The sequence below is a fragment of the Leptosomus discolor genome, chromosome 1 (genome assembly GCF_034619465.1).
Source record: "Leptosomus discolor isolate bLepDis1 chromosome 1, bLepDis1.hap2, whole genome shotgun sequence".
Lineage (NCBI taxonomy): Eukaryota > Metazoa > Chordata > Aves > Leptosomiformes > Leptosomidae > Leptosomus > Leptosomus discolor.
Genome location: NC_141391.1, coordinates 93,806,385 through 93,832,420, shown reverse-complemented (window position 1 = coordinate 93,832,420; position 26,036 = coordinate 93,806,385). Strand labels below are relative to the sequence as shown.

Sequence of the window (26,036 nt, the reverse complement as noted above, 5' to 3'; positions counted from 1 at the left end):
AACAACCATTTGAACTTGTTTTAATAGCTGACCAGTCCAGCCTCCTGCATGAGTTCTTCAGTCCAGTGGAAAAACTCTTCTTGGAAGGGAGAAGTTCTGCAGGCTTAGATATTCACTTCCTTCCCTTTAATCTGGAAAAACGTTACTGCACTGTCATTCTCATTAATGAGCTGGTAAGAACAGAAAATATGTTCTGTGTGTGGTTTTCTTGTGCTAGCCTAGTCAGTTAAGAATCAGGATATGTTTGCCAATTATGTAATAGGGTAAATGAATATACAAATCTGTTATGTGTATATTTTAAAGTAATGTTTTTGCACCCATATGCAATTATCAATGTGTGATCTCTTCCAACCGACGCTGTTCTGTGATTCTATGATTCTATGTGCTAACTTTTGGAAGCAAAAATCTTTTCTCTTTCATTGCTTTGGTTAAAATACAATATTCCTATAATTCATGGAGGAAAATGTTGCTTAAGAAGTTTGTCAGAGGTTTACATAAGATTAGAGGCTTCAGCTAAGAAATTTAAACCAAAGTTTACTGCCCTTTTATATCCACTTAATTAGAATTATGTATGTAAAATCATTACAAATAAAAGTAATAGTATAAGGAATGTTACTTTGGTGGCTTTTCTAGGCAACTCAGCTTCAAAACAGATACCTAATTTACAGAATTTGTCTTGATGTGGGAGCAAGACAAATTTGGATGAGACATAGGCAGGGAAAGGATAAAATCTTTATTGTATTGTACTTCTCCCCGTATTTATCACTGTATCTAGGAAATGCTGTCAAAGTAGAATAATAATTATTTTCCTTACTCTGTCTCTTTTTTAAATTTTTCTGCCAATCTAAATTCCAGTCAGTCCTTGTCGCCGATGCAGGAAAACTTTTACAGATTTTGCAGAATACTGGCTCCATTACCTTTCAGTTTTTCTTGACTCATGTACACTATGTTTTGCCATATATACTTAATTGAAATTGAGTTCACCAGGTTACCAAGACCTGGTTTTGACCGATTTTCAGAGCTTAAAATTTGCACTCCAGCTTTTTTGATGTTCCTGCTCTATTTTACCTCAGTGTTTTTAACAAAGAACTAGTTGACCTTATCATGGTAGGAAGCATTAATGCCTCAGAGAAGCCACTGTTATGTCCTGTGTGGTAACTATTTCTGGAGCACCTGGTCTTTTCTGCTTAGCTGAGTAGGTGGGATTCATTTAAAGGCTGCTGAAAGTGCAAAATTTTTGATATGTAGTATCTCAGGTTAGAAAAATTAGGTCACATCCACATAATTGTATCCTTTGTAAGAAAATGTGGTTAATCTCCTAGGGAAAGATGAAACTGCAAGACAGATAGCAGGATTTTAGAGCTGTGCAGTAATACCACAGGAAGAAATTGGCTTGCTTAAATATGGTGTGTATGACTGCAATATTTCGATCATACCATTGTCTAATTGACAAACAAGTGTAGCTACCATGCTGTATGAAGATCAAATGGCTTCATACAGTGATGAGACTTGTATCATTCAAATTGCCTTGTACTGTATATAATCTAATCAATAATTTAATTTAGCTTTTCTGTAATTTCGTCCTACCTACCTTTCCTACACGTTTTGACAAATGGACCTAAATAGTAAACAGAGTAAGACTGCTTCTTCATTACAATCCATGAAGAAGGTACTGAGATTCAAATCTCTAGCTGGACCTAAATTTGACTAGGAATCCTATCTGTCCTTGCATCCACTATATATCTGCAATAAATGCAAGAAGATACACTAATTCAAGTTGGTTGGCCTACTCAAGTATGTTGCTTAAACTGTTTTGAAATCTGTATGTTAACTTTTCTAAGGTTTGAAATGAATGCAGAAGTTGTTTATAGCATTTCCCAAAGATTTGTTTCAATATTTCTTTGGTTTATAAGAAAAACTGAAACTGGCATTCATCAAATTTTTAGCATAGATATTTTAAAGGAAGAAATTATATATTGGTTAACATAACTAGGTGTCTTTTTCTCTGTATCTTTGTTTCTGGGAGCTAATTTAAATGTGAACAACCCGTGATTTCAATGATAATTTATTAAGTCATAGTTTAAGAGCGTCAGTCTAGACTTTCACAGCTAAATGTCTAATATGAAATTAAGTGCTTTATAAAGAGAACACTTTACTATCTGTTGTTGTTAACTACTGACTTGTGCAGAGAATAGCAAATTCCTAGTAGCTATACATTCTTTTGAAATGTCAGTGAGCAATGGAATTAAATAGCTATTTTATTAACTATTTTTATTAACAGTAAACTCTACAAAGTGTTGATGCTATCCTGTTTGCAGCTGATTGAAAATCGAACTATAAAGCAATAAAACAATGGGGATACTAGCTAAACTCTCAAAATACAGTAAAATATCCATTCTGTTCCAAGCATCGGGAAAAACCTCAGTAGAAAGAAAACAGGATTTCCATTCTAAGGAGATCAAAAAGCAACAATTCTTCAGAGCAAAGAGGGAAATGGGGAAGTTTTTTCCTACCTATAAGCATATTGATGCCAGCAGTGACAAGAAAAGTAACTGATAGTAGAATGGCCTCCTAGCAACCAGTACCTTCATGAAATCAATTGTATATGCTGTGAGCTTGTTAACGGTCCTCATGGAGCCAAATCATTGTGTCAAACAGGAATAATTCCTGTTTAAATTAGTTCCCATGAGTGGCTATTAGTTTGTGTGTGTGAAACCAGTTTTGCTGTAGGTTTCTTTAATCCTTCTCAGTGAAGATTTGTCTGAACTCTCGAATCAAGGAAGGGGAGAAAATGCCATCAAGGTTGAATAGCTTTCCTTCTGCTGGGTCAGGAACGTAATTGCAATGTTTTCAGCCTTAACATAAATATCTGACAAAGCTATTAATAAAGGTAAAATAAAAAGCAGGCTTGACTGATGTTATTGACCAATATTAAAAGGAAAACATTGCACTGGTTGGCAGATGGACTAAATTATATAAATAAATCTGGAATGAAGAATAAAAGACAGAATATGCATTTTTAGGGCAGAGTTTTACAGAGTATGGTTTATGGAAATAAAAAGACGACCTTCTGTGCAAATTATAACAATTGTTGCCACAGAGTTTATCCTTTACCTTGTAACCAGTAGAAGTAAAGTTGTCCAAAACAAGTTTGTGATAAGCAAAAAGAAGTTGTCAAAGTAATAGTAATATAGCTATTAAATCTCCAGCCTAGTTCAGGTAAACATGTAGGTACCTAATTTAGATATTTTTAGTTTTGGGATGTTCTGATTGTGGCCTTTGTAATTTGTAGTACTTTTTGTGAATTTTATTTTTTAAAAAAATACTTTTCTCTCTTTCATTTGCACCTTAATTTTTGTTTCATCTATGATTCAAAGTATTATTTCTCTGCTAATTCCTTTATCCTTTCCTCTATGATAAAATACTACCTTCCTTTGTTCTAGGTCATGTTTGTATTTACTTTCAAGCTTCTCTAGGTTTTCCATTATATTTGATGAAAGAAATAAGATTTGTTAATTTTATTTCTTCTTAATGGAGATTTGTACATGATGTTAACCTGCGCTGACTTCTGTTCTTTTTTGCTTTCTAGAAAAATATTAGTCTCAAAATTACCCTAAAAATTTTCAAAAAAACATTCTTAACAGTGAAGAGCAATGAAGTAAGCTTGTGAATATGTTTAAATTATATGTATCTATAGCATGTAATTACAATTCACTTCATATTGTTGTATTTATGGGTCAGAGTATCTTCATTCAGTTAAATTATATGAGGAATTGGAAAGGATCCAACTCATTGTAATGTCTTGACTTTTCAGAATTAATAGTCTCAATTAAAGGTACTTTGTTATCATAGCAGGGTTTAAAATGATCATTTTCTTCTATTTAAACAAAGTTTTAAAATAATGGATGTCCTGAATATGTAAATTATTACCCAAGTCTGATCTTAAGTATTACTAGTTTATCTTTGGTTTTAGCTTTAATATTTTGCCTTCTGTTCTGCATGTGCTGCTTTCTGAATTGTGTGGATGTGTATCTTCTTGTGTTTCAGATTGGAGAAGTTGTATACTTGATAGAGGGAAGAGGTGATGTGCCTTTGCCTTCAGGACTGCTTCCAATGGAAAGTCCAAATGTTTTGCATGTTAGCAGTACATTAGAAGGTAAAGTGAATAGAAGGGAGAAGGGTAAAATAAAGCAAATAATTATCTTTTGCAAATATTCTGTAGTTCCCATGCATTTTTCTTAAAGTGAGTTAAATACGTCTGGTAAAAGAAGTTGTGTATAGTGAAATATAAGAAAGATATTGCAGTGTAACTATCAGATATTTCTTTTAATGTTGTGCGGTCCGTTCTGTTCAGAGCAGCAGCTGGTTGTTAGCTGCTGCCTTCTATTTTCTTATATTGTTTTCAGTGTAGTCTACATAAATATTTTTTCATTGTTTCTCTTCTTTTCCACTTCAGAATATAGATTGACAAGTCATCTTTACCTAGAATTTTTCTAGTTTTAAAACACGTGAGTTTTGTATGCAGTGTTGTGATTTGACAGAGAATCCCATACTTTTGTCTTCAAGCAGCCAGCGACGAACTCCTGTCATTCCTAATTCAGAAAGTGTAGCTATTATTTGAAATAATTGCTGGTGGCTTCTTTTAGAAGGGATGCAGCATCATCTGGAGGGGTGTAAGAGTGGCTGTGTTGTGTAGGTAGCAGAAAGAGTTTTTTAAACCTTCATTACCGTTGTAATAGTAGTAACACTAAAGTCGGGGATTTTTTATTAGCTATCAAAAGCAACTTTTGGTTTTGATTTCGGTCTGTGTTAATTTTTATTTCCTCATTAAAGACAATACTAAAAAAAAGAAAGTATTACTGGAGTAAATAGCATGTACTAGAATAATAGCATGTAACTAAACATTAAAGGAATTTTATATTCTAGCTTTTCTTTGAAGATTTAGAGATTTTTAGATACTCTATGCAGTTACACTAGCAGCTGACAAACGTGTGGGGTTTTTTGTTTTGTTTTGTTTTTTATTTTATTTTATTTAACAGGTCCAAATGCAGCAGAGCCAGTTTTATATCTGAAATGTGGTCTTGATCAGATTCTTGAAGAAAATCTGAGGATTCCATTGATCAATGAGTCGAGAGAGAGGGCTCTGGCCATTGCTGCACAACAGCAGATGTCAACTATTGAATATGAAAGAAGAAAGATCACAGGGACTCTGCAGAGCAGTAGTGTTCGAGTTGCAACTGCATTGTTAGGGCTGTCCAGAGTAGAGGTGAGAAGCACAGTAATCTGTTACTGCAATTATTTAATTGTTCTTGATTTGTAGTACTGAATTTTTTAAGTTTCAGGAAATAGTGTGAAGTTATGGGGTTTTTTACACATTCTGTAATTTGACAGTTACTCATCCCCATTTCCCTTAGAGACTGCAATATTTTACATGTTCATTCTAAAGCTACTTTCTCACTCATTGCTATTAATAAGTGCTTTCTTTAAGAAATCTTGACTGCAGTTAAAAAGAGCGTTAACATTTTACTTCAGTGAGCTTCCGAAAAATACCTATTGATTAAAAAAGCTTTCATACTCTATGTAATAGATATCTGTATTAGTATCCTTCCTTATGCCTGTTTTTGTAAGAAATTAAAGTTCTCAAACAGGACTTTATTTAAGGAATAGACTTTGAGAATAAATCAAGGAGCCTGAAAGACTTTTTCTTGTGTCGCGATCAATACAAAATCATTTTGGAAAACAACACATCTTCCTTATAAGCGATAGCTCCCTACTTATACATCATTCCCACCTAGAAATATTTTCCCAAGTTCTCAACACCTTGAAACAAAAAAACCTCCCAAATTAGTCCATAAAACATTTAATTAGAATTTGTGAATAAATTTATAATAACGATATTGTCAAACAAGCAAGTTTTTTCTCAGGTAGAATTCAAACATAACTTTCTGTGGATGGTAGCCACACTCCAGATTTTAATTCCCATGTGAATCTGATGTTATGTGGCCTCAAACATAACGCTGGGCAGCTGTGTTATTCCAGTTTTCCAGTTAGACTGTTTCCTGAATATGGTTCCCAGTGCTACATGATTCCCAGTACTAAGAGGAAAAGAATTTTCCCTGGTGTCTTGATGTTGCTAAATTTATGCCTTTTGTTTACAGATAAGTTTTAAAAGTAATATAAAACAAATTAAATGAGGAAAGATGGCAGACTAGATTCAATCTGTTACATGTTTGTAGTGGGACAAGAGTTGTAACCACGTAATCTAGACCCAAATATTTTCCTTTTGGATTATAGCTAATCTGCTGTTGTGGTAACATTTTATAAATTTGTCATAGTTGACATCCCTTAATATCACAGTCAATTAGCAAATACTTGATGAAAGACTTGACTACTCTGAAGCTGTGGATATAATCTAGACAGAACATGATAGGAACACTCTGTACCACTAGATATGCTAAGATCTAATATGCATTCTAAAATTGCATGTATTGTAGAACAGTGGAGGACAATTAGTTTAGTTATAAAATACATAATGATGGATAGTAGCAATGAATAACTTATCATGTGAGGTGAAACTAATATGCAGAAAGTAGTATTTTGCTCCATGTACAGAAAGTCTTATAATTGCTTATGAGAAACAAAATGAAGAAATTTTGCTATATCCTGATGTAGAAAAGACTTTACACATTAAAAATATCTCAGTATGGTAAAGCACTATGCAGATTAAATCCTGAAATGTCTTCCTAATAACTTTTTCTCATAAATTATTACTTACTGTCTGTATAAAAGTGACAGTATAGAAAATCTGGTGGCATTAATTGAAGAAACTTTTTCTGAGGAGGGTTGGTGTTCTGCAATTAAGTTTGGAGCTGAATTATGGTTTTAGGTTCGTTGTCTAAGCTACCGGCCCCCAACCCCTACCAAAAAGATCCCATCCACGGCTCCTGTGGTTTGATGAATTATTTAGGCTTATGAAATCCTTTGGAACATACATTATATGTTAGAGATAAATCTAGAATCTCTGGAAATCTGTTACTCTTTTTGATTTCTATTCCACATTTCTACTCACTTACTGCAGGTATAGTTGTATTGTATAATGGATGCACAGCAGGAAAAATGCTCTTACATTATCACTACTTGGTCCATTTTTTGCCTGTCGAATTGAAGAACAAATAACTAAATAATCATGTTTTCCATTCTTATTAAACTGTACATTTTACTTATGTTTACTTAAATCACATAGGAAATAGTAATTAATGTAGGCTATATTTCTGGAGTCAAACTGGATATACATATTCAGTAACGGGCTGTATGTTTTGACTCAGCCCATCTATATGCATAGTTGAAAGCCCTAGCTACTTTTGGACTCTGTTTTTACTGTTTCTTTTCCTTGCTGTAAAAACCAACGATCTATTTCAATTGTCTTTAATGACTAGAATCACTAAAAAAATAATGATTTTTTTTATCTCTTTGCCATAAAGGTTGTTGTGTTGATCAGACTCTACTAATTTGGTTGGATTTTTGTGCTAAATGATGTTGCTGCTGGGCCAGTATTAGATAATGTGCAGAGTACAGAAGTGACAGTCAACAAGTCTGAGGAGCTTGGAAATGGACATTCATGGAAAGGAGCAGGAATATTAGCTAAATCGTTGTTTCTGTCTTTTACTTTATAAATTAGGTTAAAATAATCTCACTAAACAGTTAACCTGCCATCTCCCTCCCTGTCCCCCAAAAATAACCTCTACTGCCAAGACAATCCCAACCATTTGTTAGAAGTTTGGAGGGTTTTTTCAGGCTTAAACTTGAAGCCAAATACCATGAAAATTTGATAATTAGATAAGTTAGAGAAGTTAAGCACTGAAAAGATAGGAAGGAAGTATGCTAAAGCAATAGGAGTCCAAAGATGCAGATCTCAATAGATAAAGCAAAGTAAGAGATTAAAATCAGTAGCCTTATTCTGTTTTCCATTTCTGAATGTGAATTTTGTTATTATTTTTTGATGAAAAATGTTAGGAAAGTTCTGAATTTTATTTTTTAGGTATACAATTTTAGGTATACAATTCTGTTAATTTCTTACCTCCTTAGTATGTCATTAATTTAATTCCTCCTAAAACATTTTTAGGTAGTAGTAAAGGGAATATTGTATGGAACTTTCTGCCACTGTTAAGGCTGGAACTGGAATTATTGTGAATAATTATAAATTGCCTTTGTTAATGATGAATAAGAGAAAGCTGTAGGTGGGAAGTTTAGGTGAACACAGATAACAAGGGAGTAAAAAGGGAAAGAAAGGGAAGAGAATGTGGAACAAGAACATAACTTGTTTAGATTGAAGTTGCTAATGGTTGTAAATAGAGGGAAGTGAATAAAAGAAGGAAGGAAATAACAGAATAAAGAGAATGAATTCACTTGGGTATGCAAGGGGAAGGATGTTGCAGTCAGTGAAATTAATTTCAAAATAACATGCCTTAGTTTTCCTTTTTTTCTAGAATCTATCTAAAGGGGCACAAAGGAGACCCAGTTCCTAGATACAGGGCTCTTTCTTCAGAGTCAGAGGTGCCAGTAATCTCCTTGTATAATCAAACATTACTATAGGAAAGGAAGAGAAGTCCTGTAGTATAAGAATCCCAGACTAAAGCTTGCAGTTCACACTGTGTCCAGATGTGTCCTCATAGTATTTACTTAGGCTCCATTTTGCCTCCCTTTGAATGCATGGCTCACCTGAGTGTGGACACCAGCTCTCTGTATCCTTAGCCATATTCCAGTTGTTAGGTCATTATGCATTGTTTCTATCCTGCCATCCATGTCACTAAGCAATGTTGAGTATTTTTATCTTAGCACATCATGGTGGTTATGATGAGTTTTAGTTTTGATCAATGGAAAATGAGTAGAGAATTTGTGCACTTGAAGCTATGGTTTCCGTTGCTTGGCTGATGTGACAGAATCTCATCCTACAGCTGTCTTGCTCTGATCTTCAAAGTCTGTGGTTTTCATTTTCCCCCAGGATTCAACAAGGATTTTGTGATCTTCCATGTGATTATGGAAAAGTTGTAAGCTCAGTTTGAACAGTTCGCTTTTTTAAATACAAGTAGGGTTTTTTTTGAGAAAGAATCATGGTGTCCTTGAAGACAGAAGATGCTGTAATTAAAAAATTACACTAGAGATGGTTGAATGAGAATGAACTTTTCACAGAAGGATCTGTGGTCAGATTTCAACTTGTTGGACTTATGAGTGGGACCAATGTCTTTTATATTACATCACTTATCTTTTGATAGGGGATTAAGGGAGATGGCCAAAATGATTAATCACAGGGATTCTGAGAGATTGAGATGATAAAATTCTTTTATTCATGAGGAGTGGTTTTAGAAGTTAATTCTTGGCAGGAAGAAATGGAACTAAATTAGGATTTGGAAAACAGTAATATGCAAGGAAACAGTAAGGTACCTCAGCACTCTGTAACAGAATCTGCCATCCTTTACACATATAAAGTGCAGACGGTAAATCTAAGAAAATACAGTGGAAAATCAGTCAGTCTTTGAAAAATATCAAGTTTAATTCTGATGCTTTATATACTCTCCAATCATTTTTAAAAGAATATTCTAAAAAAGAAATTAATCCTGGGAACTGAATGCAAATACTGTTCTTAGCTGGTAATAATACTTGCACACTTCGAATATCATGAATCATTACATTGATGAAGTACATGTTGCAATCTGTGTTATTGTAGCACAGAAGCCCTAGACCTGCTATTGATAATGAAAGTTAAAAAATATTAAATTCCATTTAACTTACACCGCCCTGAAAAATACTAAAAAGAAGGAGAACAGCTGCAACGTTTATCTGAATTGTGTTGGATGTTTTCTGTTTGCTTGGAAATGTTACTTTCTGAGGCAACAGGGTTTAGTCTTGTGTGTGTTTGCAGGATTTTGGTTTTCCCCTTTCGAAAACATCTAGGTATCTTATTAAAAATATTTTTATCCTTTACTCTTTGACAAGGTATCAGGAAATATTTGAAAAGTTCATGGACTATGTAATAATAACCAGCTGTCTTTTTTTCCTAACATATCTTTAAAAGTGAGATAGTATGAATGAGGATCTTAAAACAAAGTGCTTCAGTGATTTTTTTTTTTTAAATCATAAGGTATCTCTTCAAGATAATTAGAATTTAAATGCATTCAGTGCTCCTTCAAAGGTCATTTTACAATCATTTTGTCAATTAAGACAAATTATGGAGAAGACGGAGGTGAGACCTTATCAATGCTGATAAATATCTAAAGGGTGGGTGTCAAGAGGATGGGGCCAGGCTCTTTTCAGTGGTGCCCAGAGACAGGACAAGGGGCAACAGGTGCAAGCTGGAGCACAGGAAGCTCTACCTGAACATGAGGAAAAAATTCTTTACTGTGAGGGTGACAGAGCACTGGAACAGGCTGCCCAGAGAGGTTGTGGAGTCTCCTTCCCTGGAGACGTTCAAAACCCACCTGGGCACCTACTGTAGGTGGTTCTGCTCTGGCAGGGGGGTTGGGCTAGATGATCTTTCGAGGTCCCTTCCAACCCCTAACATTCTGTGATTTTGGGATTCTGTGATCCTTTGGTTCCCAAAATGTCTTAATCATGTTGGATTTTTATTCAGTGTTGGAAAACAATCTAACTACCAAAATCAGGTGTAGGTATAAATTTGTATTTGAATATGCTGAGGATCAAAGTAAAATTTAAATTAGTGAATATATGTAATTCTCTTGGTTTAGAACTTCCCATTACAAGTGAAAATGAAATATCTTTTTCCCTCTGCTGTGTCTTCTGTCATTCCAGTCCTATCAGAGAGAAATTGAAGTTGCTATTAATATACCATCTGAAATATTAGCACTTATTAATTTTTTTATTTATTTTGAGAGAGAGAGAGTGAGAGAGAGATAGAGTGTACATCAGTGAACTTCCAGCCTTGCATGATAGAACTTAATAAATAATGAGTTCAGGTTTTCAACTCACATAACAATTCTTCTTGACTCTTCTGTAAATTATATTTGCACTACACAAGTGGTGCAAATACAGTAAAAAAAGAATTATGATAATGTTTTGTTTTGATGAGTGTTTTTTTGGTCACATCTGTTCAGTTGTTCTTCACAGAACAAGAATCTTGAATAGTAATCTGTTTCTATATTTATAGCATCAAAAAAAAACTATGTTAGCAACTAAAGCTTAACAGGTTCCCAAATTCCATACGTGCTTGGGGTTTAACCACCATATTGACACTTTGGATGGCTATATTAATGGTCAAAACAAAGCAATGGCAGAGTATAGGTCTACTTTCTAAAACCAGAAAGGAAATGTGAATTTTGTATTAGAATGGGGAGGGGGGGAAGACAAACCACCAACCAAAACCAGAACCCAAATCTTGTTGATTTGAACAACAATTTGACCATAATAGTCTTAATAGTAATCCTTAAGAAAAAACAAATTTCCTTTTAAATGGTCTTTTTGAATTCCCACAACGGATCTCCGTTCCTTATCCCATTTCAGTATGTACTGCGATACCTGCTGTCCTGACATTATTTTAAACCAACAGGCTTTGAGAATAAACCCCTTTTCCTAGCAGAAACTAAATATTTCTGTATTTATCTCATCCCTAGATTTGCTTCAAGGAAATTCACAATAGTAATTAATTCAAAGACTTATCTATAAAAAAGATGTGACTGGTTTCTCATTTTCAATTTGTTCAACTTACAATTAATCATGAGCAATGCAATTATGCTGTTATTGGATTGCAAATGGCAATTTTGACAAGTACTGTATTAAATCATTTCATTATTTCTGTAGTGCTGTCTTATGGGAGTCAAATTTAGCTCATTAAGAGGTTTAGATGGCTATTTTGAGCTTGCCTTTATGTACTATGTTAATCCTTTACTAATACGCTTCATGCTGTTGATTAGCAATGTTTTTTACCAAAAGGAAGATCTTATTTGTCCCTAAAATTAATTCTAAATGCTTTGATTTCTAAAATATATTGTCAACATTAAAGTGTCAAAGGTAGCTGAGCTAACTATGTAGTTGTCCCTCACAAAATATCAAAATAATTTTCCCTTTCATTCTTTTTATTATTCGAAACTTTATGAAAAAAACCCCTAACATCTGTCTACATCTGATACAAAATATGTTTTTCTTTTCATGTTATTTCCTTCCCTTTTCTTGCCTTCACTGAATACCCATAAAGACTTGCAGAGTGGTTTCTGGGTAGGAGGTGGTTTTACTGTAAGTCTCAAAATGCATTTGTTCTTAATAAATGTTTCAGATGCCTTATGTCTAAAAAAGTTGTACAAGACAATTTTTATTTAGAAGGATCTCTCAACAATTTCTATATAACTTGCCTAATTGCCAATTCACTTTTAGAATTACACCCTTAAGCCTGTATAATTTTACATTTCTTAACTTGAAATTATTATGATTGTTCAGATGTATACATTATTCTTTCGCTTGCAGAGACAAGCACTCCTGAAACCTCGTAAATTCCCCACAGAGCTGAAGTATGTGGATTACAGTGTAGAAGTGAGCATGCAAGAATTCTTTGAGGTTCCTGAGAAGTTTTCTATTCCAGTATTGGCATCAAGCAGAGTTAATTTGAAAGTTCCATCAGCAAAAGACCTTTCACCTCAGAAAACAGGTAAGAACAGTCTTAAATATGATGAATTTGGGTTAGTTTTATTTGCCGAGATAATCTGTATTTTTAAGGTTTTCCTGAATAGATTTGCAAAATGACCTTTCTCTCCATTGTACTATTGATCAAATCCTCATCCTTGTCTTTGTCATTGCTACCCAAGTTCTGTCTTATTAGCTCAAAACAGTGCTTTCCACTTGCCCTTGCATTTCTGAGGCGCACAACCACAGGAGACTTGCTCTAAAAGAGAAATTTGTTGGTTTTTTTGTCTGACAGATCCTGAATTTGTGCTTATTTCTCACTTCTGCTTCTCATCCAGCACTGATCTGTGCTCAAATTGTGCCAGTAATACCGCGTGTATTTTCTTGTTAGTCACTCCTTTGTCAGCCAGAGGGACGTGTCAACTAGTTGTATGCTTTTTTTTTTCCTTGTCTCTCATCAATGCAAGGTTGTGCATTAGCCCTCAGAGTGATTTTGTCAGCGTTGGTCAGTCTCTATTGCCTCTAATTTTTCTAGTATCTTAAATTTTATACTGAAATCTTAATTACTGTTTTTTTTGCTTGGCTTTCGTTTTGATCCCTCCCTTGCTGGTTGATTTTTTTCTTTATTTAAATCTATAAAACAGTCTAGGTTGCATTTCTTAAAAAAAATCTTGAGGAGCTGAGGGAACTGGGGTGGTTTATCCTGGAGAAAAGGAGGCTGAGGGGAGACCGTACTACTCTCTGCACCTGCCTGAAAGGGGGTTGTAGCGAGGTGGTAGTTAGTCTCTTCTCCCAAGTGACAGGACAAGAGGAAATGGCCTCAATTTGCACCAGGGGAGGTTTAGATTGGATATTAGGAAAAATTTCTCCACTGAAAGGGTTGTCAAGCACTGGAAGAGGCTGCCCAGGGAAGTGCTGGAGTCACCATGCCTGGAGGTGTTTCAAAGATGTGTAGATGTGACATTTAAGGACATAGTTTAGTTGTGGACTTGTCAGTGCTAGGTTAATGGTTGGACTCTGTGATCTTAAGGGTCTTTTCCAGCCTAAATGATTTGATGATAAAATTTGTGTTTGTATTTACCTGCTAGGGTATCCGTGCACAGTTATATCACAGCTGATGTAATGTCCTACAGGTATCTGATAACAACACAAATAATTTTTGGTTTTGCTACTTAAAATGTAAGTAGTAGTTTTCTTACCAAATTTAGGAAAGGCTTAAATTATAGTCAGTCCATCCACAGTTTTTTTTCATCGCATCTTTCCTTGATCAATAGAGCCCTTCTGTGTGTTTCTGCGGTTCACTTCTCCAAGTGTTGTTGGAATCAGTCATGTGCTTTCATGATGTATATTTGTTTTCATACTTGGTGTATCCCTTGTGGTTTTTGTTTCTTTTCTGGAACAAAAATAAGTAATTTCTTGATTATTTCTGACAAGTCTTTTTGTTACAGCTTCATTCTACTTAGTTTACAGTATCTGCACTGTAAAACATTTTAGGGTGTCATTAGGCAAATGGCAATAGTTATTGCAGTTATATAAGCAAGACTAGTCTGATAAGTGACTACGGGACTGACAGTCAGTAGAAGTTGTAGAATAGATGTAACAGACGTTGAAGGCTGAAACATTTTGTGAGTGACAGGATGATTAAATGCTAGTTAAAATCTTTTTGTTGTCAAGTTAAAAAATAATTGCCTGTGTTTGTAATAATTGATGTAGAGGTGAACTCAAAAAAGTAATAATGGCTTTGTTGAGTGGTGTAGGGGATTATTCTGATTGCACTGTAGAACAGGGGAATACCAGCTGGGAGAGAGAGCAAAATCTGTACACAGATCAGATAAGGACATAATAAGACCTCCATCATGATCTCTGAACAAAGGTTGTTAACTGACCAGATGGCAGGTCACTGTTGCTTAGCAACTTCTCAAATTATTTTTAAAGTTGAAATGTGAATGAACATATCTGAAAATTTTAGAATTTTAATTGCTAAAATGTAGTGAAGAAGCAAGATTACAGTAAGGAATTTATTATTTTACTATTAGTTCATGCTGCTTCTTTAACCACCAAAGGAAATGATAAAAGTATCTGAAAGAGGGAAGGAAGCAATGGAAAGTCAGAAACTAAATCATACTGCAGTGAACACAATCTTTTCGATATTTATTTTTTCTCTCTAGGACACAAATAGTTACATGAGGGAGTAGAAATGTCAAGATGATGCAGAAAACTAAATGAGTGAATTCAGAGAGGTGGTGAGCTAAAGAACAGCTAAAAAGGGAAGCTGAGATAACCAGCTGATAGCATGAAAACAAAGATGTGTTCAGTACAAAGACAGTGCTAGCTTATTCAGTGTATTTGTTGTGCTAATGAGGAAACACAGGACTATTTACAGGCTCTTAGAAAATCTAATATTGACAGAAGTCCCCAGGAGGTATTCCTATGTATAGAGGCAAAACATTGGTCTCATCTGAAAATTTTAACTTTGTTATCTGAAGAAGAAACAGTATTTTAGCCACAGTGGTAGCTTTCCTTAGGGTGGGAGTAGCTGCTTCTCTGAAGAAATGACAGAGTGCTTAGATTTATGAAGAAAAACAAATGTGGAAGCAAGCTAACTGAAGTCAATCCTTGGATCAGAATTTTTTAGACTGCAGTAGCAGGAAAAGTGTCCAGGCAATGTTTTAAGATTTTTACTTAGAAGGTAAAAATCAATGCCACTCAACACATTTTCTTGTAAAATAGATCTTGTTGAATAACCTCATTACATTTTTGGCAGTATTACACATCTAATAGATAAAAAGAATACAACATGTTTACCTTACTTCCAATATGACATCTTGATTAAAACCCAAACCATATACTTGTATGGAACTAAAATAATATATTGGCCAGATTGAAAACCGTATCAAATTTTATTGTTATTTTGTTACTGCAGATTCATCAGAAAGTGAGCCCTCAGGATCAAGTACTTGTTGGACAATGTTAACTACTTTTCATCAGTAATTTAGAAGATTATATAAAGTCTTTGTTGAGTTGGCAATGATCTAGATTTTGTGAAAGAATAGTTAGTTGGAATTGCTACATAGTTATAAACTATGTATTTTAGTGCAACCAAACACATAGTAGTATAGGTGGAACAGTCTGCATGTGAACCAGGTAAGAGGCCAGTTTTAGAAAACAGTTAGTGAAAAGAACCGCCAGTCACAAAAATTATTAGCTCATCGTGAGCTCTTTCTTAATGCTGAAATGGCCAATGAGATCAACGGATAAATTAGAAGCGTCGTAAGAAATGGGGAGAGACAGTCTTGTCTCAGTACACAGTATTGGCAGAAGAGCTAGTACAGAAGTGAAGGGTCTGTAAGAAATTTATGGAAATTCTGAAAGAATTTGAAAAAGACAAACCATGAAAATGCTGGAAAATAAGGCTTAGGACAAGACCAACCCAGCGATCACTTTGAATTTGTGTGCCTGCCAAGCAGTTCCAGCACAGCCCCTCTAGTGTGTCAGTGTTATGTGACCCAAGGAGTCTGTACTTAGTGCATGTAGAAGGAGGTCATCTAGTAAGTCTGCCATTAGCAGAATGCCTAAGGACGCCGTCTAATCCTCAGCCCAGCTCTGTTTCATACTAAGATTGTTGGGGATCTTTTGGTCTCATCTGTGCATTGAACTACACCTTCAGCACCTCCATCCTCTTAAAGCTCCTCCTGATGATATGCAGAATGTACTTTGTAATTCTTTGCTGTGTAAAAATTTTTGTATGTAAGAAGATCACATCACATACTACAGTGATTGTTCACCATTGTCTCAAGTAGGATCCTTAAGAGCTTTAGTCTCTCTGGATCATCAGAAGGGACCTGGGAAATAATTCAATCCCCATATGTAGCTCAGGAGAAAGGTAACTGACAGTAAAACTTTAATGCTTTATGTACCAAAGGATAGTTGATTGAGCATTTAGAAACTCATGTTAGGCATAATTAACATTGAAAGAAGTTGCCCTTTTCTTAGCAGTGTGTTATTAAAGAATGAAAATGCTAAAATGTCAAGTGGAATTAAAATAGTGCCTCCAAATTTTAAGCAACAGAGAAGTAGCATCCAAAACCAGCTTCATGCTTCACCAAACTAGCTTGTTGCTGGTTTCCTTGGATAAAGCATCCATAGAAATGCTCTGACTATCTTATCTCATCTGCCTCTATATGTGTGTATTTCCAGAGTAAAATCAGCAGAAGTTACACTTGCTTTGAGGTTTTAGCTAATGGATTCTATTCCTTTTTTTTAACCGTCTTTCTCCCATCCCTTGCCGTAATCACTTATTAGTCAGGGGGTCATTCCTTTTGTGGTTAGTGATAAAAGGAAGATGTGACATTGAAGATAATGGAGATATTGTTGTGTGTTGAGTGAAACTACAAACACAGGGAGTGACAGCCAATATAAAACAAAAGGTCCATAAGTCACTCAATATTAGTCTATACAATCATAGATCACAGAATGGTTTGGGCTGGAAAGGACCTTACAGATCACCTAGTTCCAACCCCCTCCACCATGGGCAGGGACACCTCCCACCAGACCAGGTTGCTCAAAGCCCCATCCAGCCTGGCCTTGAACACTGCCAGGGAGGGGGCAAGCACAGCTTCTCTGGGCAACCTCTTCCAGTGCCTCACCACCCTCACAGTGAAGAATTTCTTCCTAATATCTAATCTAAATCTCCCCTCTTTCAGTTTGAAATCATTACCCCTCATCTCTACCTTTCCTGTAGCCCCCTTTAAGCACTGGAAGGCCACTATAAAGTCTTCCTGGAGCCTTCCCATCTCCAGGCAGAACAACCCCAACTCTCTCAGCCTGTCCTCATAGGGGAGGTGCTCCAGCCCCCTTATCATCTTCATGGCCCTGCTCTGAAGCCGCTTGAGCAGGCCCATGTCTTTCTAGTGCTGGCATCCTCAAAGCTGAACACAGCACTGCAGGTGGGGCCTCATGAGAGAAGAGTAAAGGCGGAGAATCGCCTCCCTTGACCTCCTGGTCATGCTTCTCTTGATGTAGCCCTATAACCCAGAGTAAACATTTTACTCAACACTATGCAGCTATAACAAGGTATACCTGCTCCTATAATTCATTCTTATCAAATGTGTCTTTTCTATTCTAATTCCTTTTCTTTCCCAAGAAAGCTTTGACGTCTAATGGAATCAGAGAAAATGAAGAAAGGGTGGTGATAAGCTTTTCAGCAACATAATGAGCAGGTTTAATTAAGCGACTGTTGTACTACATACAGCCCCTTTGCTCTAGAACAGAATTTATGTAACCAAGTGGCTCAAGGTACTATTGACCTATTTTTTAGCTGTAATCCCTTTTTGTTGTCTATTTATAAGAGTAAGGGCTAAGCTAAATGTGGAAATAACAAGATATAGTTGTGTTATGATTAAATGTTTGCACGCGCTGATGTTGGAATGGGGAAGTTATTTTTTCATATTCTGCGCTTCTAGAGTAGGAGGTTTTATTATTATTTTTATTGACCGTATTCTGTCTAACAGGATATAAATTCAGTTTCTATCAGTAATAATGAGCAGTACATAGATTGTACTACATAAATACATTCTATTTGGCCACTTCATGATATATAACATAATTTCATTCAGAGAAACCCAGTAAATACCCAGATTGACAAGACTATTCAATTTTATTATGATATTTACTAGCAGTTTAAAAAAGATTGAAAATACCAGACCTTAGAATGATACTTTTCTTTCCATTACCCATTCCTTAGCAGAGAGGGTCTCGATTTTGTATTTTCCCCCAAAATCTACATCTTCAGCAGCGACATGGCACCCCCAAACCTGAGAGTTTTTGATTTTGTGTTAATTTATGAAAATGTTACCCATGAATAACTGAGTCTGTAATGTTGATCTGATCTCAGTGTTTTTCTTATGTAGACTAAATTATAGCCTATAGTTAGAAATATGAGATGTTATATTCTCATTGTCATACTTTCCAAAAAATAAAGTGCAGAATAACAAACAATAAAATTAAATTTTAAATTATTATTTGGCATGTATAGTTCTTACTGTTAGAGACTAGAAATATTTCTCAGTGTTTCTCTTTTGTGTTTTACTTAGTCATATCAGAAAGCTAAGTAAAAATATTTACCTACACTGTATCATCTATAGATGGACTTTTTCACATTGCTAATATTTTCTAATCACTATATATATATGCATATTCTTGATAATTACCTGTTTTAAAATTTGCATTACTATTTTTTCATGACCTGTGGTCAACCTTATCTCCTTTCTATGACTTTTAAATGTTATCTCATATACTTGCTGAGCATTGGGTTTAATCAGTGCAATCTTTTTTTAATCTTTTATTTATTTATTTATGTTTCCAAAGCAATTTCCTGGGGCTTTAAATCTATTCTTCAATAAAGCATTATCAGTAATTCTGTTGTTTCTTCCTAGTATTCCATGGTCGACGTGCTGTATGAATTTTCCTGCAGCTTAGGGTTTTTTTTTCTGAATAAAGTGTTAATCTTTTAAAGCAAAATTACATAGTCATTGTCCAATAACAAAAAATTTGTTTTCTTTTCATTTGACTGTTTACATTTTGAGGTTTTATTCTAGCTTCTTATCATGTTAACTTTCAGAGTTCAGTTCTGTGATTTAACTGACAATACAGAAACAAAAATTTAATTACATTTGGTGTTCTTAATCATCCATGATAGTGAGGTACAAATGGGATTAAAAAGTGTAAGTGGTAGCATTCCTTTTTACTCTTCCTTCATACAAAAGATTTATTTAAAATATGGTTCTGTTTCAAAACGGGGCTCTGAAAAATGATGATATAGGTCTTTATCTTAATAGTTTTAATTTTATCTGTATCTATTGAATAGCTAATTCTACTATATATGTGTTAGTAGAAAGCTGGTTTGGTCTTGCAAAAGTGAGAGGGATTTAAATATTAGACCGGGTGCATTTCTTTTGTGTTTAATTCCTGCGATAATGAGCTCAGTGGAGGATAGTTCTATTTGCTACAGGTTTTTTTTATATTGTGAAAAACTTTTGGAAGGCCTCTCATGGTGGTGTGTGAATAGGCTTACTGCTGTGATGAAGAAGGATGTTAATCCTCAGAAAACACGTCAGAGTACTCTTTGTTTCATAGTCTGGTCAGAATTGAGATTCAGAAGGTTTGCTGAAACATGGAGTCTGCCTAAAAGAAGAACCTGTGGATAGACAGCAAAGGCTTCAAGCTTACTTGGCAAATGAAGCCTTTAGGGATCAGGATGCTCATATGTGATTTAGATTTTCATCAGTGAACTCTGACATCTGCATGACTGTCCATGTCAAGGCTTATCTTTGTCTTTGGTGTAGTCTTGAGACCATTATGTTTGTGAGGCTTAGAAGATACTGATTCTCTAAAGACAGGAATAGATGTGGTGTTGGCAGTGCCCATTTCTCATCATCGCTGGATCTCAGAGGAAGAAATTGACCTTCGTAGTATTTATTTTAATTGTTTTATTTATTATTCTGTCCATATTTGGACCTGTCCCATTCTGTAACCAGAGAAATGTTGTACTTTCCCAGTGTCACTCCCTGTCTTCCTTCTGAGGGTGAAAACACAAGAAACTTTGAATAAAAAGGTTTTACAGCTCAGAGTTGTAACTTGTTAAGCATCCATCTGCCTTCACATATTCTGTGCACTTTTAGAATAAAACAATAATTTAAAATTTAGTACATTTTGTTGTTATTTTCTAAAGACATACGTTTCAAAACTTTTTAATTTAGTTGCTAATGTCACTGGCTTTGTAATGCATATATATTTTTATAATCTTGATAATTATTATTTTTTACAGTTTTGTCTAAAGATTTCCTGCCATGCACTTTTATTTTATAGAACTGTATCTGTATAAAAGAACATGCTCTTCCTGCAAGTAAGGAGCATGTTTGACAAGTCAGAGCTATCTTTGTTTCACAGAGTTTATAAGCAGGTTATCTGCTGTATATTTGCTGCTCCCGTCTAGCAGCACAACACCAATTATAGTGAGGAAAGAACAAAATGGCTATGGATTTTTGGGTAAAACTGTGAAAACTAAACCAAAAATCCATCCTATTTGTCTTTTCAGCAGTTAATGAAAGATCAGCTTTAACTAAATTTTAACTAAGCAGAACAGCTTGCTTGGCTTGTTTGAACAACACGGCTTTTATACTAAATAGTATTATGTGTCAAAGATGCAGTAACATAGGTTGAAAGGGGAGGAAGGGCTTTTCTTTGCAAAGTGACCTCTCCAAAAATGTTTGAGAAATCTGCAAAATAGCAGAGTGTGAACTAAAGCTTACAGCCTTATTTCCCCCTCTATTTTTTCTGTTTGTTTGCTTGGGGTTTTTGTTGGTTTTTTTTTTGGGGGGGGGGGTGGGGGGTGGGGTGGGGATGGTGTTTCACTTCAGCTGCTTCTCACTCTTTCATTAAGGAATTTTTTGGAAAATTTTGAAAAACAAGGATCCTTGAATGCTTAACTGAAAAAATACAAGGTAGGTGTTGAAAAGTGCTATTACCATTTTATGAAAGGGAGAGTATTATTGGAACATCATATCCAGTTCTAGTTTCCATACTTCAGAAGGGAGGTTACAAATGAGGAAAGGTTCAGGAAAGTGCTATAGCAATTATTTTAAGGTCTTGAAAGCTTGAATAGCTTGTTCTCTCAATGATCTCTGAGGGAAAGAGGTCCTGTTCAGGTTACATGTGAGGACTTAAAAAGGGAGAATAGGTCTGACTGTAAAGGGCTCTATGCAGAAGGCATAGCACTTTCTACATAACACAGAGATTTGTAATGAAACAATTCACAATACCTGTAAAATGGTGTGAGCATGAGGTTTATTAAATACTGACACAAACTCAAGAGAAACAACAATCCTTCTACCACTTAGTCTTATGAAAAAGAAAGTAGAAACTTTCCTAAGATACACACTTTGTTCCAACTGTAGGGCTAGGGCTTAATAAAAGAATTATTTGGTGAAATTCTAATGTTAAGATAAATGTCCAATAATATATCTTTTGGTATTAAAAGTGAAATAAACATTTGATGAAGTCAAATTATACAAACAAGGAAGAAGAATAAAATACAAGCTAAATTTGCACAAAAATATATAGAACTGTACATTTCTAGACATTGAGTTGAAATAAATGAAGACTGAAAGATCAAAGCTAAAGTAAAAAATAGTTGAATGATTAGGGAAAAGAGAAACAATTCCACTCTGGAAAATGGAAGCTGGTTATCAGATTTCTGAGTACTCATAAATCATTTGCACCAAAGTTTAACAAAAATTAAGGACCATAATTTTAGTACACACAAAATTTGCAAAATAAAGTTCAGGCATACATAAAGTCTTCTCTGTTGTAGAAAGGGAAACATTCTTCAGATAAATTTGAGCTATTGCCTAAATAATACAAGATCTATTGGTACTAGTATCTAAAATTAGAGCACTGTGGTGCGTATCCAGATCTAGGAACAATAAACATTTATCCTAGAGTTAGGAAGTTTGGGAGTTAAGGAATAACCTGTGCCTTTAAATATTGTAACATGACACTGGCAATGGCTTTGAGTATCGGAAAAAGAAATGTGTAGAAATTCCAGAGACAGAGCACCTCACATATTTGCATGTGACAGTTCATAGATGCTACAACATGCAAATACTTTATAAGAAGGTCTTCCTGTTTATTTGGTTTCCTTTTTTCAGACTGTTTTTTTTGTTTGCAGTCTTCTGCCGTAAAAGGATTTTACATTACAAGTCGTACTATTAGCTTAAACCTCATTCTAATACCTTTGGACTAGAAGTATTTGAAAGGAAAGAAAATATATGGGAGTAAATGTTTGATAGCAATTGATGTCCAAAAGCTATACAACAGCGTATCAGTACCAGCATAGCAATACTTTATATTATGCATAGTAATAACAACCCAGTACCAACTGCTGTTGTTATGCAATGATAAATTTGTGCAGTTCTCTAAAATAATGGTAAGATTTTAATTTTCAAATGGATATGCACCTAAGCAAGTATGTCCTGATATACACTTACTGTATTTTATAAACATGTATGTTGTTGAACTTTTCTAAGGCAAGCATGCACCTGGAATGCTTTTAGTCATGGCGTATAGTTTTGTTGTTTTGGTTTGGTTTGGTTTTTTTTGCCCTAGTTTATAAAGATAGACATCAAAAAACTTGGCAGGAAAATAAAACCAAACCCATTTTTTTTGACAGTTAGGTTGTACTATTTCAGCATTAAAATTGTCCAGGGAGAAATGAAAGTCCACAATTAATTTTCAATGGAAGAATGTTGTTCCATCTTGCTATCTAATTTAGATTTAGTATCAAAGGCTAACATCAGAGTTTTGTCGCCTCTTCTACACGACTTGGCAATGCTGGCTTCCTGATGTTATGCTGGCAAAGAATATCAAAGAATATCAAAAAAGAGCCTTTTTTTTTTTTTTTTTTTTTTCCCCTCCTCGGTGAATGGATGAAAAAGCTTTCTCTACAGAACTATCAAAAATTCTTAGAAATTTTCTGCTTTCTTGATAATTGTTCCTACAGTTTGGATCGTTAGGGCTTCTTCATGGCTTCTGTTAAAACAACTACTGGCTTTTTATCTCTTTTTTTTTTTTTTTTTTTAAAAAAAAGAAAACTTCTTTCTGTAAAGAATTCTAGATTGCAAAAAGGAAGAAATGTGTATTATCATGTACTACAGAAATCTCTAGCTAACTCTTGTTATATGCCATTAAACCTTCATTACTAATTTTGCATTAACTTACTATTTTGCAGTAAGTGGTATAAATCTTGGTCTTTGATTCTTTCCGTGTAATACTTCCTTATGCATTCAGTGCACACTTTTTTTTTTTCTTTTTTTTTTGGTTCTGAGCTCTCTTCTCTGTTTGTAAGAAATTTTGCTTAATCTTCCTTCTTTTCCTCTCTGTTACTTATTTTTTAAAGATCTTGTCTCAGCCACTTCCTTCTCCCAGTCATGAAGAATCACTTTTGAAATTGTTTCTATTTGTAAATTTTGGACATAAGTTTTAGAGAGATCCTAGCTCTGATTTTGTTGTGATTTTAGATAGAGACTTTGAATATTACTCTACCATATTTTTCTCAATGTAATACTTTATAATTTGTCTAATACTTTTCAGTAAGGGCTATGTATCAGATGAGTTAAGAAAGCACCTTAGCTTTACTATGTTTCTTAAGTTGTATTAAGCAGACTTGTTACTTGGCAGGATTCCAATTGCTCATTGGTATAGTGACTGTGTAACCTCCTTGTTTCTAAAGTGCTTACGAGTATTCTTCAAATATATATACACAGTGATCGCAAAAATTACAAAACATAACAGCACTCATTAAGGGATATAAAAGAGTGATTGCTTTCTCAAAACTACGGGGTAGAGTGATGTTCTAGTTCAGGTGAGCTCATCTGAATACCCAATATGTAAACTGAAGTGAGAAGAGTTTGGGGACTTCAATATGGTTGCTTATTTAACCTTCTAGGAGTCCATACCTGCAAATTCCATCTTCAGGTTAATTTAACCAGTTATTTGTGGCACATGCCAAGTGTCAGAGGCTGAGATAAGTTCACTGTGAAATTTAGCTTTGAACTTTTAAATAGATAGAACCATCACTGTTGAATAAAAGCTGATGTAGCATGCAAGTATGTGACTAATTGCTGAAGGCTTATAGTTTCCTACCTTCAGAAAAGCCAAGGGGTTGTGATATGCGAGAATAGCGTTTCTATTCTTGCTCTTTTTCTCCTCCCACAATTTGTAATAGGGCTAACCAGGAATTTCTCTACTAAGTGCCATTATTACTAACCTCTAGAATATGTTTTTTTCTTACATTTTAATGTTAACTGTTCTTTGAAAGGTACTGTTTGTTGGCTAATGCAGTTAGAGGATTAACTTTGAATTCAGGTCAGGCGGATCTAAAATGATGAGTTGTAAGATTTTTAAAAACCAGAAGACATGGACTTTGTTAATTCCAGATGGTGATCAGATTGTCTTTTGCAATAAGTAAATGGCACAAGAGGCCAGGCAGTTGCCACATACATGACCAGCACCTGTGTGCTGTAATTTAGCTTTCCAAGAATGTGTGGTGATATTACACACCAAAAGTTTTGCTTTGCAAATACCCCTGTTTTGACAACTATGTCACAACTACACTCAGTTCAGATATTCAGATTCAGGATTGAGTAAATGTTTCCCATAGGCATTTGTTGTGACACAAATCTATAAAATAAAACTGTTTGTCTATTTCACATGAAATATCTCCCCATCAAACAATAAATATACTGTCTAGGGAAGGAAACTGTAACAACCCCCTGTATTGTCCTGCCTGACTTTTCACAGAGAAATGCTTACAGTCTCATTCATTTCCATGGATACAGGCTCTGCTTCCTGTTACATAGAAATAATGTATATGCTGCCCATTACTTACTGCTACTACTTTTGTCTCAGAAATTGTTAGGCCAATTGTGACTCCATGGATTATTTTCATTAAATCTTTGAATTAATTCCTAGACTAATCTTAGCTGAATTTCTTATGAGACTTACAAAGAAGAAAACACACTAAGCTGAGAAACTTTTAAGCCCAGTTTACTTTGTTATTTAAAATTAGCATGAAAAAACATTTTGCAGTGAAAAACCAACCTTCACCTGTAATTCACAGGCAAGGGATTCCTGTAATAATTTTGATTTGGAGATCCTGTCTCATTTCAGAAACCATGTCTTATTGCATAAAATACTTACCATGTTTCTTGCTTTTCTTTTCATTTATTGTAATTGATCATAGTATTTCAATTATTCAACTGATCTGTTCTTCAATGTATGTTCTTTAATGCGTAAGAAACAAATATTTTAACAAAAGTAATGCCAAACTAAATATTACAAGTATGGAATGGGATGGATAGGAAGAGTCTTCCTGTTTTTCTTTTTAAATTTGCCTATAGGAGACATTTCTGTTTGAAAGTGTGCATTTCAAATATAGGTCCAACTCAGTGAAAGGTGATGTTAATTATTACTAATTACAGTTTCCATTTAGTGCAAGAAAGTTGAAAACCATGCAGAAATATTTTGGAGCTTCCAGTACACTGGATTATCTTTCTTCTAATACATGTTTTAAACATCTACTTTATCTTGAAATGCAAGTATTTAAAATGTGTACTTTATATGTTAAGTAAATATTTTGTTTCAACATCCTAAAATAATTCTTGAAGACAATTAGAGACTGTGCTAATGAACTGAAGATTGGAAAAGACAGTTTAATTCCTTGCATAACTGACAAACTCGGGTCACTTTTGTGGAAAATAGCCCATGGGGATAATAACTTAGTGACAAAATAGAAAAAAAGGTAATAATTCAAAAATTACCAGGCCATTAATCTTGTCTTTAAAAGAGAATAA

At 34.6% G+C, this 26,036-nt stretch overlaps 1 protein-coding gene across 1 annotated transcript in view; it reads left to right on the top strand.

Annotated features, from left to right (window-relative positions):
* Window positions 1-26,036, top strand: part of CFAP47 (cilia and flagella associated protein 47) — a 345,415-nt gene that overhangs the window by 148,152 nt on the left and 171,227 nt on the right. Inside the window, exons 42-45 of the mRNA XM_086482089.1 lie at window positions 28-173; window positions 4,048-4,144; window positions 5,040-5,266; window positions 12,472-12,652. Coding sequence (XP_086338215.1) covers window positions 28-173; window positions 4,048-4,144; window positions 5,040-5,266; window positions 12,472-12,652 — 651 coding nt within the window. The remainder of the gene's footprint in view (window positions 1-27; window positions 174-4,047; window positions 4,145-5,039; window positions 5,267-12,471; window positions 12,653-26,036) is intronic.